General features: G+C 50.3%; 4 protein-coding genes across 4 annotated transcripts; 3 read left to right on the top strand and 1 right to left on the bottom strand.

The window, feature by feature from the left end:
• Positions 1-341: 341 nt before the first annotated feature.
• Positions 342-3,878, bottom strand: P153DRAFT_398302 (glycosyltransferase family 2 protein). Its single transcript, XM_033671631.1, has 3 exons — positions 3,351-3,878; positions 3,136-3,302; positions 342-3,085 (listed from the first exon to the last, which is right to left on the bottom strand). Exons 1-3 carry the CDS (start codon positions 3,432-3,434, stop codon positions 760-762), a joined length of 2,577 nt encoding a protein of 858 aa, XP_033522110.1. The 5' UTR covers positions 3,435-3,878; the 3' UTR covers positions 342-759.
• Positions 3,879-7,141: 3,263 nt separating this feature from the next.
• Positions 7,142-8,429, top strand: P153DRAFT_368283 (glycosyltransferase family 32 protein). The gene is made up of 2 exons (XM_033668476.1): positions 7,142-7,989; positions 8,049-8,429. Exons 1-2 carry the CDS (start codon positions 7,215-7,217, stop codon positions 8,288-8,290), a joined length of 1,017 nt encoding a protein of 338 aa, XP_033522109.1. The 5' UTR covers positions 7,142-7,214; the 3' UTR covers positions 8,291-8,429.
• A 1,262-nt stretch (positions 8,430-9,691) lies between these two features.
• Positions 9,692-13,512, top strand: P153DRAFT_387450 (ARM repeat-containing protein; the record flags this gene model as incomplete). Its single annotated transcript, XM_033670648.1, has 4 exons — positions 9,692-9,710; positions 9,759-9,803; positions 9,855-12,661; positions 12,721-13,512. The coding sequence occupies 4 exons, from the start codon at positions 9,692-9,694 to the stop codon at positions 13,510-13,512; spliced, it is 3,663 nt and encodes a 1,220-aa protein (XP_033522108.1).
• Positions 13,513-15,032: 1,520 nt separating this feature from the next.
• P153DRAFT_368280 (histidine acid phosphatase-like protein) lies at positions 15,033-16,819 on the top strand. The gene has a single exon (XM_033668475.1). It carries the CDS (start codon positions 15,414-15,416, stop codon positions 16,761-16,763), a length of 1,350 nt encoding a protein of 449 aa, XP_033522107.1. The 5' UTR covers positions 15,033-15,413; the 3' UTR covers positions 16,764-16,819.
• Positions 16,820-17,372: the final 553 nt, after the last annotated feature.

The raw sequence follows: 17,372 nt of genomic DNA, 5'->3' as shown, positions 1-17,372 counted from the left end.
TGCGTGTACGTGTGCGTTTACGTATGTCTGTACGTGTGCGTGCGTGTGTACATGGTTTGAACGGTGGAGATTAGTACCTAGACAGCTCTTGTTGTTAGCTCAAGTCTAATACTGCGTTGAACTCAATAGGCGGGAAGAGCTTGGACTCGGTCCGCCGAACTCAAATTCGGTGACAAACTCTCTTTCTGCGCCGAACGATCCCGGTTGTGGTCGGCACGCGGCCGAGAAACTTGCGACCCGGTAACGCACATAGGAATCAACTACAAACACCGACGCAACTCTATTATCCTCCTACCGTGTAGATCATCACGGAATCACAGACACAAGTGGCAACACAGATTGAACATAGCAATTGATTTTTCTAAACATTACTCCAGACATGCGGTTCTTCCCAAACCGGGGTTCCCTCACACAAAATACCCAAAAGGCCCGTAGCGATGGGATACGTATGTCATTCTTCAAAGGCGATGAGAGAAAGAGAGAGAAAAAAACAGAATCGTCATTGATGATCAAGTCGTACCGTACCGTAATGCGATGAATCGACCATAGCAACCTCTCCCCAAATGTTACAAGTATGTACAAAGACAAAGCGCATGATGTGATGAGTACGGCAGCGACTTGCTGAAACGCCCCCATGAAGCCATGCAAACGAAAGTGAGAAGAAAGCAGACTCCGGCGCCTTTCACCCATTATGGATGTTTTGGGTGCATAGTTAGGAAGAGGGATTGAAGAAAGTGAAAGTCGCAAACGAAGAAGCGTTTACTTGCGATCCTTGGTAAGTCTCTTCCGCTGCTTCGATTCCTCCGAGTCGCCTCGCGAGTGACCTGGCTGTCCCTGAGACTGGCCCATTGGTGCGGGGGAGACATCGCGCATCAGACTGCTTGCTTGTGGTTGTTGCAGCTCGTATCCGTTGTCTTCACCCGGAGCGGTGCGGACGTAGCTTTGGCGTGCGAGGGGACTACGTCCACTGCGGCCGCTCGAGCCCTGGTCGTTTTGGTTGTACGCAGCCCTTGGTGCCTCAAGCCCGCTCTGTCCGTACTCGGCGGAAAGAGGCGAGTTTGTGCTTGGGGCATGGGGACCAGAGGCAACATGACCGCCATCGCTGTTCATGCGTGATTGTTGAGGTCTTGAAGGTTGCTTCGAATAGTATACAGACTCTTCAGACACGGACGCTACAGACTCTTCGTATGGGGATTTGCCCGAAGCCGTTCCCACTTCATATGGTCCCTGGCGTGCTTCCTCGAAGAAAGCTCCACCGGCAGGTTTTTGTGTTTGCTGGGTCTTGTGGTAGATACGCGCATCCTCAGGATCCATGAAACTCTCGACACGACGGGGCATGTAGATGGAGTTGTTTGCGGAGGTGCCTGAAACGAACGAGTCCATAGATGAGCGCGGGTGCAGGGGAACGTGAGGAACGTTGGGATTGCGGGGCAGTGTGTTGGGCAGAGTGTAACCAGAGTCGTTTCCTTGTTGGTACCATCCGTTCGACATCTGCTCGGCAGCGGCGAAACGTCCATCGATGTTGTCTCCAGGTTGAAGGGGCACAGCAGCTGGACGACCCTTGGCAGCCGCCGCTGAAGCCTTGAAGGTTTCGGGAACAACGTTCAGGTCGTCACCAGCAGCTTCAGCCTGCTCAATAGCCTGCTGGGGAGATGTCTTGGTATCAGCGGTACCGGCGTCGGCACGAGGACCACCCCATGTACGCTGACCAGCGGTGAAGATACCGTAAACCATGTATACCCAGTTGAAGAAGGGGTTGATGACGAACATGATGGGGTACAACATAATCTTGTAGCGACCGAGCTTAGCGCCAAAGTACAACATGAGAAGCCAGTTTAGTCCGAGAGAGATGGCGATGAAACCAACCGGAAGGTTGGCAATCCTCTGGGAAGTCGTGATGAGAGAGAGGACCAAGATGAAGAAGAGCAGCGCAGTTGTTCGGATGGTGTTCTGCATGAATCGAACAATAAGGAGGATAGGGTAGCGTTTCCAGAGACGAATGTCCGTCAACATGCAAACCTCGTTGGTGATAAAACCCAAGAACCATCGACGACGCTGCTTGAGTAGAGATTGGTAGGTTTGCACGGCCTCGGTCTTGCAGAAAGCTCCAGTGTTCATCTGAATTTGGTATCGCTCCTTTGCGCCAATCATGAACAAATGCGTCAACCAACGATCCTCACCCAAATGGCACTTTCCGTAGTCGAAGAGGTCATCACATTGCTCGGCCTTGTCAGCGAAGTAGTACTTGGCCATCCTTCGGAAAGCGGAGAATCGAAGCATAGTCAGGGCACCGGGCAGACAGGTGACAGCACCGCAACCAGACTCGACTGAACGTTCGAAAAGTTGGCCGTGGACGTACTCCATATCTTGAAGCAGGGTGATGAGCGAATTCTTCTCGGTTGTCGACGTGATGACACCAGTTTGAGCCAACATGTTCTTCTTGCTACCAGGCTTGAGCTCCATTTCGTACATGAAGTTCTGGATGCAGGTCTTGTCAAGAATACAATCGGAATCGATGAAGAGCACGAAAAGGTTGTCGTTGCGCTTGAGGTACTCGGCATAGATCTTGTCAATGAGCTTGAAGGTCCTCTTTTGGCAGTGACGCTTGCCACCGTGGGGGAATCGAGAAATGGTGATACGACAGCTGCGGTAGATGACATCGATGGACTTGGGGTAGGAGTCGAGAGTCAACGGTACACCGAGCTTCTCGATGGTGTTCAAGTAGAGTTCATCCTCGGCATCTCCGTCGAAAGAGAGGAAGATGTGCAGGCAGGACGGAGGGTACTCGCAGTCAACCAGAGAGTCGCAAGTACGGAGAAGAATTTCCGGAATTTCTTGGTAGCAGGGCATGATAATGACGACCTTGGGTGCGGAAGCCTCATCAAGAACCGATTTGATCCTCCTGGATCGACCAACGGAGTGGGTGACGAGTTGGTAGACACAGAACAACCAGGGAATTGTCAGAAGACCAGCGAAGGACCAGAAAGCGAACCATTGCAGGAAGTCGACCATGTTTTGCGGGAAGTACTTAACGACCTGGGCAGGCAGGGGCAGCGTAACAACCATGATGGGAAGGAAGATGGCACTGCTGCTGTCAGTTGCGTCTCGCAGGAGCGACTAGATAATGGAGCTTACCGGAGGCAGAAGAAAAGAATCCCAAAGAATACAGCAAGGATGCGGACGCTGATTGTCTCGGCCTTTTGAAAGACCTTGACGATGCAGTACAGAAAGGCAGCAACCCAGAGAAACCACTCGAGCAAAGCGGCAAGCATGACAGCGCCGACGATGGAGGTGTATACAATCTATCAGAGTCAGTTATTGCGTTTTTCTCGTTCAACTACGAGACTTACATCCTTGACCGGCCAAGGGTCGTCGATGTCTGGTATGCTACTATCTGCTCGGGCAAAGATGCCCATGACCTCGTGCCACACCATGGTGAAGGATGGGGTAAATTTGTGTCGTTATAGCGGGATGGGACCGATCGAGTCGAACACGCCTAACGCTGTCGAAAGGGGGCGTCTCGCGATGGCTACAAACAGCGCGCAGCGATCGTAGAAGGGTGCAGGTGCAGTCCCTCGGCGATAGAAAGCCGTGCGTATTGCGCGATGTTGGAAGATCGACGTTGGTACCGAGGCGAAATACGGTTCCAAAAGAAAGGTGAAGGTGGATAAACTACGATTGGTAGGGTCGACAACGGTAATAACGGGGTGCAGGTGTGCAATGCTCAGGTAAACGAGTGTGAGGGGTCGGAACAAGATAAGCAAAGATGTCTACAATATCATTAATTGCAGATCTGCAGTATGAAGATGTGCAGGAAGAAGCGCCTGTGGAAGAAAGAGGAACTCAAAGCACGAGGGAGTCGGGTTGGTTTGTACAGGGCCAAACTGAGGGCGCGGGAGAACTAAGGCCGTTAGCTTATACGAGCTCACTGCGATCATCGCCAGGGGTAGTTGGCCAATTCGGGCAAGCTGGCCGCGCCGTCTCCACCCCAAACACCGCCGTGACATGCATGAATGGCTACGAGAAGCGCTAGCAGAACTATTTTGGTTGTGTCTGCAGCTAGCTGTCTGAGACAGCATGGCCCCTGCTTGTTCGGTTTCGCATGATTTGGCCACCACGATCCCTATTATCTGCTATTTACTGTATTGGGAGTGTCTTTGTAGGCGAGTTTGAGGTTGGGAAACCACTGCGATTCAAAGAGTGGCGTGCGTCGTCAGCGGAACAACGTTGTTTGTGGAAAATTTGCTCAATATGCTACTGCTCACTGCATGCAAAATGCCATCATTCTGGAAGGGGGCGTTTCGCTTTCTTTTGCCGCCCTTCCGTTGCCGGTTCGTGTGCCAAGTCGCCAAACGCATTGATTTCGTACAGGGGTTGGGCAGCAGCATACTCCCGAGGATGACACCTTCCTCAGCCAATTGTGACTAGACAAGCTTCATACCCTCATTACCGGTCGTCGGTATATCTATCCCCTCCAGCTTTCGCGGTCAGGGCTGACTGTCAGATCTGACACCCGCGAAAACAACCACGGAAGCAAGCTTGGCTGTAATCCCCTATTCTGCAGCCGCCGTCACGTCGAAACGGGATGGAGCGCTAAGACCAGTGGAAGAATCTGATACGAGGTCATAGTGGAGTCGCTTACAGATTCCCCGCCGAATGGCGAACCCAAGATTCAACACCCATGAGACAGAAAACCTGTTGACCACGCGCCGCTTGCTAGGGGCTTCTCCGCTGCGTCTTCGTGTTGTCATATTGCGTTAAGCAATGTTGCACTACAGCAACCTCCTCTCCCGAAAACGCTTTGTATAGACATGCGTTCCGTACTGAGGCTGAGAGCGATCCGCGATTGGTGATGTTGTGTTATCGCCCATACAATCGGAAAGCGGTCGTAGGCGAACACGACCACCACGTCTCGCGACGGAACTCCATCACGTGATTGCTTTAACTAGCTAATCTATGCCAAGTCTCATCATGTGAGCTCTGTTGCGAGACGTGGTGGTAGACTAAAAGCCGCTCTGAATTAACTGAGGTGCTTTGAGTTTCAGCTGACGTCATGTCCTGATTCAGTTGTAACTTATGGGTTGAATTTCCATGAATCAAGTACTAATAGCGTACTAAACCTAACAAAGACAGCTTTCTGCGAGGTATAATTCTGTTAGTACTGCACGACCAAGAAAAGAGTGTCGAAGACTATTTGTTAGTCCAGGCTGTCAAAGAGCTCATGAGAGATGATGGCATCGAGGCCATCATGTCGTTGGGGTCAATCAACGGTTTTTTAAATCGTCTGAGAGACGTATTGGGAGATGTGCAGAAGGTTTGGCACGCCGCCCAGTACAGCACATAGATGTTCGCGTCCGACTGGCTCTGAATGGTTACCGTTCAAGTTTTAGGCTGGAAAATCGTCATGAGTCTCAACTCACTATATTGACGGCGACTCTATCGTTTTTCCCCCGAGAACCACCTCATCCTATCGGGTGAAGAACCGAAACCTATCACTGCAGGTGCCGTTGTCTGTAGGAGTCAAGTCTGTGCGATCACACGGGAAGAACGCGATAACAATCAACCGGCCGAACAGACTGTACCACGTTCTTGACACATGGCAAGGAGAGCTCTCTCTCTCTATAAGTGTCAACGCACGAAACGGGCAAGTAAGAGGAGCATTTTTTATCGTCGGTGGCCGTATCCTCCGAACGTTCGAGCTCGGGAAGAGTTTTCTAGAGCTGAAGAGGCGCGACTAAGATATCGGTGATTCGTGTTTCACTTAACTTCCACACGTAAACTACTTTCTTGCTACGCTATTATGTGCTGACCTTTCTTGGCATATTCTGTAGTGAGAACGCTATGGATCAACCAAAGTATTATTGCAATACACTTCTTAGCCTTGCCAAACCTTCACGTCCAGAAAAGTAGATATTCGGAGAATGCTTGAAAGCTTGCATTACATGGGGTGTCTGACTCAGTTGAAGATAATCCAGACTGGATATGAGAGGGCTACAACCGCCTTCTGAAATATAGTTACTACTTACAGAAGGCTCACACTGTGTGCGCAGGAGGAAAGTCCCACTCTCGTTGCCAGGCTGTGCAGAATACCTAAGCTCTGCTACATACTTTTTGACAGCATGTAGTACTCGCCGATCCCACCTAAGCTCACCACATTACTTAATGTCATGTTTGTTACTTAGCGCACAGAGAGTTGTTCTTAAGAGCTTCTGCTGCTGCTTTCTTGACCTCTTGCTCATCTAAACGTGATACCTACTGGGCTTGTAATGCAGACTAGGCTTGTAATGCAGCTACTCACTCAATATCTACTTTAATAGTCTTAGCGTTACTAGAGTGCTCACTTGGTTGGACTCAAACGCCCTTGCTTGTGCGAGTAATCTATTATCTAGTTGTCATCTGAGTCGTTGATTTTCAGCTTCAAATCAAGCCTCCCTTGTGTTGGCTCTAACGATAGCATTTGATCAAGGACTTCATGTGGCCGAAACGTATATCGCTGGGCTTAGGAGAACTCTTCTAAACATTCCAAAGTTCTTAACAGTGTCTCACTGCCTATTAGGCTCTACAGACTAGACAAAACTCGGTTTGTGAAGGAGGGGTTTTGTTCAATCGCCAGGTTCACTATTGTAATCCTTCACTGTGCGAAATACAGTACCCCACAACCTTCTTCCTGTCCACAACACCCGAGCGCAGAGTCTATGGAATACCTACCAAACATTCTATCTGTCATGGATGTCCTAGGTGTGATTGTGAGCTGAAACGTTGCATAGCCACACATCTCTGTGCAAACACGAGAGAATGGCACGCCTATCTCCACCCCATCCACGTTGAACGCGCGGCACATACCTACGCTCGGGTTTTGTAGACATGTCACAAGAGTAAACAACCTTACGCTAACATTCATCTCGTATCCTCTGAAATATCTGCCTTATGGCACACCCAATTACATAATTCCAGCTACATTTACCTAACGCAAATGCGATACAACCCCCTTGATCATGGACGGAACAGCACAAACGTTCAGCGGGATTAGTTCGAGGACGACACGGCAGAAAACAGTCACCGACAAGTGGATATGATGGTGCTGTCAGTTGATACGCCTATACGTCGTATATAGCATCTCAATACCAATAATTGATATTCAGAGTGACCTTGGCTACCCATCATCCGCTTTATTCAATCCCTCCTGATCAGTGTTCATGCAACTCCACTTCATCATGCGAGCGCGCACTGTCTTGATCAACACTGCCATCGTTATCCCCCTCCTCCTCGCCACCTACTACACCAGACGCCAGTACGTCTTCCAACGCGCACTCTCGCACCTCCAGATCTCCTTTTCCGACTTCCCACCATCCTACACAAGCGCCCTAAACGTATCGCGGACAAATGGCGAAGCACTCCTAAACTTCGATTACAACACGTCCTTGCCTACCCCTTCCATCCCACGCACCATCCACTTCATCTACTTCGCAGACCTCTATCATCACCGCAACGGCACCCCCTCCCTTCCAAGCACATCGCGCTCGCATGCCCCAGAGCTCTGTCGAAAGTTCAACCCTACCTACGATATCCGCATCTGGAACGCTACAGCTGCGCATAAGTTCATCGAGACAGAATACCCCTGGTTCCTGCCCACATACGATGGTTACACATATCCGATCCAGTGCGTCGACGCGCTGAAGTATTTCGCGCTGTACCATTTTGGCGGTGTGTATATGGACCTCGATATCGCGTGTCGAAGGCCGTTGGATCCGTTGTTGCAGTTTTCGGCGTGGTGGCCGGAGGCGAGCCCGCTGGGGGTGAACAATGATTTGATGGCGAGTGCACCTAGGCATCCGATACTGCTGGAGATGACAACTATGCTGGTGGGAAGGAACTGGAATTTGGTGTTTCCGTACCTTACTATCTTTTGGAGCACAGGGCCGCAGTTCAGCAGTGATATGCTGAAGACGTGGTGGTGGAGGCATAGTAAGAGAATTGGAAGTGATCATGGTAAGTGCTTTGAGGTTCTCCAGACACCGATGTGTTGTAGCTGACGTTTGTCTGAGCAGATACTGCGAGCTTTCGAATACTTCCACGAATCTTCTACTCGGAAGAGTATACATTCTTCGGGCACAGTCCCGGAGGGACATGGCACGGCAGTGATGTGGCTGTCGTATTGTGGTTAGTCGATAGACCCTGGGTACTGTTTTGTATGTTTGGCACTTGTCTGGTGCTTACATTGGGACTTAAGAGAGGGTTGAGACTCAGGAAGGCTACGTGTAAACAAGATGGCATACTCCATGCGGAGTAAGAACAGTGCTTAATGGATAACTGTTACCCTTACCAGCTTTCTTGGCAGTTGCAGTGGGATGTATGTGTGCTCGAATATCCGGTTTCGGCTATATCTCCGATCGTGACCACAATATTGGATAATTGTATGAGACTAATTGACCTTATTGACATCACGTTTATGTCGCTGGGACTGGCAAACGTCGAACCGCTATTAGGTCGAGACCACGCTTGCTGTAACATTCTTAAAGCGTTTTGATACCAACTTAATATTAAGCAAAATAGTCGCGAAATATTTCATGCTAAGTATAATCCTACCGGGGAAAATTCGTTTCTAAGAGTAATAGAACTGTAACCCAAGAGTCCTAGCTCTATATGAGACTTGGCAACTTGGTCTTCCTAGCCTTCATTTTCGTTACCTCTTGCATATAGCACTAATATGTTTTGGTTTAGGTTGAAATTAGTAGTAGTTCTTTTACTGGCGCAGACACTAACAAGATTCGTAGCAACGTCAGTCTTACCCCTGATCCATGATGCGGGTGTGATAAGATCGAATTTGTATGAAACCTGCATACGCCTTCCTCTTCCGCTGCTCGATATTCTGCTTGTCGTTTCGCACGACATTCAGTGATTTCACTGCATCCCGCAAATCAGTACCTTCATACAAAACAGCGTTTTCAATTGATTCGCAAGGCATGAAAGCGCCAAGAGGGCAATACCTCCTTTTTCATCCAGGCCATGTACCAAGCCGTGCCGCTTGGTTTTGCCGAAATGGAGGTGGCAAGGCGTCGATGGCTCAAAGCCTCCCACACGGAAGGTTTGCACAACGGTACGCTAGAAGCTGGGCGTGTGTGTCTTGCGTTCCAACATCACGACAATGAACCACGGTACATTTGAGAAAACGTGACAATTACGGACGCATGTTTTCTTCTTCACGTTATCTGTCTCGTATCGGGCGTCTCAGACAAGTACAGGGATATTGAGTGTTTGCTTTTGACGGAATAACGGTCATCTTTGGTCATATTGTGTAGAGAAGCAAAGTCAAACACAGTTTGACAAGTGAGCCTTAGACATGTTCTGCTCTCCGCGTTGTAAGCACATGAACTCATCGCGTCACTTGGGTCACGTGCAGTTCCCCGAAAGCGCGTAACGGCGCACAGACTCGATAAGGAACGCGGAACTTGTACCTGCAGAATCACAAACCCTCCAACAGGCCGCAAACAGCAGCAATTTCCACGCCCGCTGTACTGATACTGACACTCACGAATACTTTCGCTCTATCGCGAGCTTGCCCAGCTGTCTCGGATCAAATGCTTGCAAAAGTCGCGCCTGATATTCTTCCGGTTTTCCATGTGCGCATATCGTAGCCGATCCGTGCTATCACCACTCGCCCCTCCGCAGTCGCAAGGCCGCCAACCCCGCCATGGAGAGGCATAGGAAGCGTGTGTTTAGCCTTCTGAACCAAGCTATATCACACTGACAATATGCAGGAGAGCTTCGAGAGCTCAATTTCAGAGCGTGGGATGGCGAGCAAGGTATGCGCCCAGCATGCACCCCACCAGCCTCTGCGCTCACACTTGACGCAGATGTCTTCCCCGTGCACGGCTCCCTCGACTCTTCCATGAAGAAGAACACGGCCTTCATAAAGCGCCTACGAACCGCCGTCAACGCGCCCGCACAAGCCCAGTTCCTCCAAGAGATCCGAACGCTATCGCTCCACAAATACCTCTCCGAGATCATCTCCGCCTGCTACGAGGGTCTTTGCAAGCTCAAGACTCCCGGCGAGATTGCGGCAGGTGTCGAGATCATCAGCGCCCTCCACCAGCGCTTCGGGCCCACAGACTTTACTGCATACATCGCATGGTACGTCGGCAGAGGGCTGGCCACGCCGGACAAATCTCACCTGAAGACTTTGGCGCAGGAGGTCCGTGACCGAGAAGAGAAGGAGCGTCTGGCTCGCCAGCGTGTGTTGTTGCGCGTGGCTACCGAGCTGTGGCTTGTGGGAGTTTTGCGGAGCCTGGATGACGTAGCTCGACCCGAGGAGGCAGTCAAGAGCAAGGACAATGGCAAGCTCGTCGAGGGGCCAAACAAAGCCAGGGCACGAGCAGAGAACGCGGATGCTGAGCCATTTCCTTTGGAAGTGTTGAAGGATATGCTGGGCCACGACAGGGATCATGTCAACCTGCCTTTGGTGGTCATCTTCGTCAAGGCCTTCGCTTGGGATGTTCTTGGAACAAAGACGTCTTCCACAGAGGGTCGTAAAACTGTGAACGAAGATGGCACAACCACTGCGGAGAAGAACGGAGACACATCATCCACGGACGACGAAACGCCCAGCAAAGACCCTCCCATTGTGTCTCCAGAGCTACAACAGCGCTTTGCAAACATTCTCACGCGCTATTTCGAGGACGTCAAATTACACTTGTTGCGCGACCAAAAGCACCTGGCGGCTCAGAGTCGTAAGAATGCTGAAGCCTACGTCAAGTCTGGGGAGGTGTTCGAAGATCGGCAGGCCAACTATGAAAAGCAACTGAAAGTCCAGGAGCGATTGGTCGCCAATGCTCAAGTATTGTCTGATGCACTAGGTGTGGATATGCCGGATTTGAAAGAGAAGGACGGTAGCGGAAACACTGGTGATGGTGCCATTGGCTTGGTCAAGACAGGCGAATATTTGCGAGGTCAGAGCGACGGTTCTGGACTATGGGAAGACGAGGACGAACGCCGCTTCTACGAGAACCTGATCGACTTGAAAGACCGAGTCCCTGGAATTCTCCTCGAAGCTCCCTCTAAGAAAAAAGTCGACAGCGATGAGCAGGTGGGCAAGAAGATTGAGACCAAACCGGACGCAGGGGATAAAGACGCAACAGAGGTCGCCGCTACTGAAGCAAAAACCGCCGAAGCAGACGATCAGTCCACTGCTATCGCGAACAAGTCTGTCGGAGCACAGGTGGATGCTATTCTTGCTAGATTACCTGAGCTCAACACCAAGGATGCAGTGGATCAGACCGCCATGGACTTTTGCTTTCTAAACTCCAAAGCGTCTCGCAACCGTCTCATCAAAGCTGTTCAGGATATACCAAAGGGCCGTTCCGACTTGTTGCCTCTGTATTCCAGGCTTATCGCAACCCTCGGTAAATACATGCCAGACATCTCTCAAGGCCTGGTTTCGTACCTCGATGATGAGTTTAGAAGCCTGCAGCGACGTAAATCCAAGGACTTCCTTGGACAGGTGCGGACACAGAATGTGCGCTACCTCGCGGAGTTGACCAAGTTTGGTGTGGTCCCGGAGCATGTCATCTTCCATTGCCTCAAAGTCAGCTTGGATGAGTTTTCAAGAATGAACATTGAGATCATTTGCAACCTGTTGGAGAACTGTGGGCGATATCTCCTTCGCAACCCAGAAACCTCTCCTCGTATGGCTTCATTTTTGGAAACACTCCAACGGAAAAAGGGTGCTCAGGTTCTTGGTCAACAAGAGCGCATGTTGATTGAAAATGCCATCTACTACGTCAATCCGCCAGAACGTGCGGCTATTGAGCAGAAAGAGCGCACGCCAATAGAGCTGTTTCTTCGCAAGATGATGTATCAGGACCTCACCCGTCGCACGTTGGACAAGTCTGTCAAGCAAATCCGCAAGATGCATTGGGAGGAACCAGAAATAGTCGATCTCCTGCACAAGGTCTTTTCGAAGCCCGGAAAGGTCAAATACAGCAACATCCACCTGTTGGCTGTTATTCTTGGAACAATCCATCGATACCATCAAGACTTTGCAATTTCGGTCATCGATGACCTTCTAGAGTCCATTACCTTCGGACTCGAGCTGAACGACTTCAAGTTCAACCAACGAAGGATTGCAGAGATCAAGTATCTTGGCGAGCTATACCTCTATCGATTAGTCGACTCCCCTCTTATCTTCGATACCTTGTATAAACTCTTGAACTACGGCTGGGAGGGAGGCTACGCCCGTCCAGGACTTTACAACCCGCTTGACCTCCCAGATGACTACTTCCGCATTCGTCTGGTGTGCAGTCTGCTCGAGACATGCGGCATGTACTACGACAAGGGTGCAGCGAAGAAGAAGCTCGACTTTTTCCTGACATACTTCCAGTACTACGTTTGCTTGAAAGAGTCTCTGCCAATGGATGTAGAGTTTATCGTGCAAGACGCATACAATCTTACGCGACCACAGTGGAAATTGATTACTGACCTGGACGAAGCCTCTCATGCTTTCGCCGAAGCCGTCAAGCAGAACTACCAAACGGCTGCAACCGACAAGGCAGTTGAACCTGATGAAGAAGATCTTTCTGCCTCCGATGACGATCTTGAGGGTCTTGAAGACGAAGACGTGGTGGTACCAGAAGGAGACGAGAAGTCCTCCGATGAAGATGAACAGGTCTGTGATTTCTCTTCTCCACATATTGTATACTTCGCATGCTGATAATCCAATCATAGGACTCGGATGACGACGAGCCTGTCAAACAAGCTTCGTCGGACGAAGAGGAAGAGCAGATTGTTGTGACGCGCCCAGAAGACGAGCGCGACCCTGAAGCTGAGGCTGACTTCGATCGTGAACTGGCTAAGCTCATGTCAGAGAGCGCGGACTCGCGCAAATTCGAACGCAAGCCCGTGTTTGACGTGCCACTACCGATGCGTCGCGCTCGGGAGGCAACAGCTAATCCAGAAGACAGCGTGAACGATGTGCCTGTTCCATTTACTCCGGGAAACACAATGAAGTTCTCACTTCTTAGCAAGCGCGGAAACAAGACGCAGGCACGATCTATCGATTTGCCCTCAGACTCTACGTTTGCCGTTGCTATGCGCAGCAAGCAGCAAGCCGAAAAAGAGGAACAGCAGCGAATCAAGAACCTTGTACTGAACTACAACGAAGCTCGAGACGACGTTGACGACACTGGTGATACACCATTTTCTTATATTCTCTCGCCTAACACCAATAAGAAGCGTACTGAAACTCCTCAAGGTCTGGACAAGACTCCCAATCCATATGCGCAGCCGCGCCTCGACAAAGCTGGCAACAACCGCAGCAACCAGCGTGCCAGGAAGTTGCAGCTTAGTGATGTGAACTGGTACGACTCCCCTTTGTCTGTTCGGCAAGATCGCCCTGGAACTGGCCTGTCTTCTTCCAACACTTTCGCTGCTAGGAAAGCAGCAAGAAAGGCTCGAAAAGACAGCGTCCACTCATCCCAGGGTTTTCAAAAGCCTCCCCTGTATTCGCGTCCGTCTTGATCGTTTACGCCTTTGTTTTGGGCGCGTTTTTATCGTCAAAGGCTAACCACGAGGCCCTGCATGGGCGACTGATTTGACAGGACATGATTACTTGATCTGCAATGCTACAGCCAGCATCACAACGAAAACGACATGAGTATCGCCTCTTGCTCGCGACTAGGGACAGGCAACGAAAGCCATTCTGCGCGCAGCATACACTGCGTATGAAGTTGCTTCAATTGCAAGCGTCCGGGTCTATATTTGGTCGCAAGCAACGTTCATCACATCGGCCTTGCATCAGCGAGGAGGTAAGTATGCTATACGCATGTCAGAGATAGAAGCATGTCAGCAGTGGAGAGCGCGACGAGCGCGATTGAGATTTTGGGCCGAGGAGCGACGATGCGCTTACCTCTGCATTCCATCCGGCTTAGAGGAGAAGTAGAGGGTTGCTGGCCTAAAATGGTGGAGCATGACGTTTTAGTACACCCTCTTTTCACTTTACTTTGATCAAATTGAACACTGTCTTTATTGTGGCACACACGATTCGCAGCTGCTGCCATGCTTGATATGGAGTCTTGACGGATGATTTCCTACATGCATGGCATTAAACACTTGAATGCACATTCATATACGCCTCAGACCAACCATAGTCTCTCATTGGCGGGAGAATCATGTTATTCAAGCAGACTGTAAGGGTGATTATAAAGTAGAGTTGATCGCTCGTCGCTGGACGACTGGAGGAGCTGTGTCAGGTTGATGTGCTTGTGGGATCTTATTCCCCAACGGGCTAGACAACACAATAAGCGAGCACGATCCACCGACACACAAACGCGGGGACCCACGCAGTTTGCATCGAATGGGACCGAATTTTAGGCCAATGGCACTGATATCTTTGCAATAACGTGTCTGGATATTTACCAACTTTTTGCCGTAATCCTCAACAAATTCCATTCACCAAATGGTTCAATTGGGTTTTCCCCTGTGGCGCGTAAGTTTCTCCGAGTCATTGCAACTCAGACACCATACTAACGAAATATAGAATTGGCTAGCGCGTCAGACTGTTAGTCCGCAAGTACAAGCAAATCTGGAGGCTGGAAGTTCGAGCCTTCCCGGGGGAGTTCTTTTTTGCCGTCGCTCGAGTCTTTTCGCGTAGGGACTGTGAAGACTATGCGCTGTGGATAGCCTGGAGTTTTTTTGGCCGATAGAACTGGGGGTGGTCCTGAAGAGGTTGGCGAGAAAGAGATGTTGCATTGACTATGGTATTCTCCGCAGTGCAAGGTAGTGTGCGTTCTCATCACGTTTAGAGACTAGTCATATGTCTTACACTGAAAGCTACGGACGATGCATAGACGTACAAACCTCTTAGAATGGCAAAGCTGTTCGTGATTTGTACTTTAGGATAGGATCATTGCGGCAACGGGATGGAACCGCACCGTCAATGCGTCTTTCAATGGAACGACGACGAGCCTGTGCCAAGGTGTACCACGACTTCCCAGATTGAAGTGCGAATGACATCAAGCCCCTTTCACATTAATCGCTCATGATTCTTCTTTCCTGCGTAGTGGCTAGTGGCACATCAAGCTCAGATCAAACGAGCTGTGTTGTCGTTGGCACATCACACCAATAGTGCAATTGAAACAGCAGCGCACATCAGTCCTACAGTGCTCTCGTTATTACAGATCTGTGACCGTCTATTCCTCTACCTCCTGCCTCGATACACGGGGGACAGCGAAACTCTAAAAGCCTGGGCGGCACATCATCACGACTAGCAACGCACGCGCCTTCACGCGACGGGCTGACGTCACGGAAAACAGAAAGTCAAAACAAACTTCTTGACATCCCTTCTACACTCATCCCCCAGATTTGGGTGATCTGATTGTGTGAAACTCAGCTCCTCACTCACTGCGTCGTGTTTTGCTAGGATGATCTCCATCGCTCTTCTATTGGCGGCACCCGCCTCGGCCCTGCCGGCATTCTTCTCCACACAAACACCACTTCAGCCTCTCGGTCACTCGCAAGGATACAAATTCGACGCTCTCCACCACCTCCCCGGAATATCACCCTACTTCGATGCTATTGGGTTTGGCCTGGATCATAATGCGCCCGTCGGTTGTGAAGTCACAGCTGTATCGTACATCATCCGCCATGGCGCGATCTATGCCAACGACAAAGAGTACGCGGAGTACATCAAGCCTTTCCTCTGGAAACTGGAACAGCAACGTCAGGGTTGGTCCGGTCCGCTAGCCTTTATGGAGAAATGGCAAAGCCCGATTTTGGAAGACAAGCTCGAGGACCTCACACCAAGTGGCGCTGTTGCCGCCGAGAAGATGGGTAGACACTTCATGGAACACTACCCGGATCTTATTCCCGATACACAGCGTGTTCTTACAGACAAGAAGTCGCGTACTTACGACACGGCCAAGAACCTCATCAAGGCTTTTCCGCACAGCGAAGAGATGGAAATCGTTCGCGTGACCAAGAACGAAAATGGCTCCATGGAAGCGCTCATTCCCCATAAATCCTGCCAGGCCTTCAACAAGGACCCAGGAACCAAGGAGCAGAAGGAGTTCATCAACATCTACGGTGCGAGCGTCTCTAAGCGTCTTGCACCCATGATGCCCTTCGAACTTACACCTAATGACGTCGTTGGCTTCCAGATGCTCTGCGGTTACGAAAGTGCCATCGTTGGCAAACGCTCCGAAATCTGTGCGTTGTTTACAGACGCAGAGTGGATGGCATATGAGTATGCCTGGGACCTGAAGTATGCCTATATGGTTGGACCGATGAACCCACTTTCGTCTTACCTCGGCTTCCCCTGGCTGCAGACTCAAGCCGAGCTCTTCTCGCACATCAGCAAGCACGATGCGCCTGGCGGTGGCTGGCCTGATGAGCAACGCTTCTTCCTATCCTTCACGCATCGCGAGGTTCCCCCCTTTGTCGCCACAGCACTCGGTCTGTTCAACTCTTCATCCTCTGCCGCAGAGGAGTTCCCTACAGATCACATCAACTGGACGCGTGCGTGGAAAATGTCTGACCTTATCCCGTTCCTGGGCCATGTTGGTATGGAGAAGATGACGTGTGAGCGAAGCGCAGCGTCTGGCGATGGTCCTGGAGAGTTCGTACGCTTCATTGCGAACACGGCGCCACGACCTATTCTAGAATGTCAGAGCGGGCCTGGTGCAAGCTGTCCGTTTGACCAGTTCAAGAAGATGATTGGCAAGGGTTCGGCAGCGCACAAAGACTTCCACAAGGTGTGCGACAAAAAGGATTGAATTGAGATCATGTATGATAGCGCTGTATGATATAAAAATATACTTTTTTGGGTGAAGTTACCTTTTTGAGAACGGCCCTCCTTCATCCCATTTCAAGTCATGTTTCGCTAATCAATGCTGTCTTCTTAATCTCCTTCTGAACTTCCGTAAGACATCCTGAACGAATGATTGAGTGTGAGATGGAGCTTCGGTGTAGTCGGTAATCCTGCACACCGTATCGATCTCATTCATGTCAACATAACTGGGAGCCTGCGGAGGGATAACTCGGTTGAGCACGTTGTCAAAGACTTAACAAATGTGTAGTGCTACTCACCGCAAGGGCCGGTAAATGTAGGTATTTGAAGTGGAAGATGGGTTTGAGCACAGGTAGGGCAAGTAGATATGCATAAGACTTCTCATTGTGTGCAGTGTGTCTACCGCTGCCATTTCATTTCATGCTACGGAATTAGATTCAATCATCAGATTGATGTACTTAGTGTTGCTTCGTTTGTGGGTTCCTACCTGCAACTACCCACGATCTTTCCATTCTCAGTATGATGCGCCTTCTCTACTCAAAGCACGCATTCCATGTCCAGCCAGACACGAAATCTATAGTAAAAGGTTGGTGAG

This window comes from Dothidotthia symphoricarpi, assembly GCF_010015815.1.
Source record: "Dothidotthia symphoricarpi CBS 119687 unplaced genomic scaffold P153scaffold_14, whole genome shotgun sequence".
Taxonomy (NCBI): domain Eukaryota; kingdom Fungi; phylum Ascomycota; class Dothideomycetes; order Pleosporales; family Dothidotthiaceae; genus Dothidotthia; species Dothidotthia symphoricarpi.
Note: the sequence above shows the minus strand (reverse complement) of the source record. Positions and strands in the feature narration are given on the sequence as shown.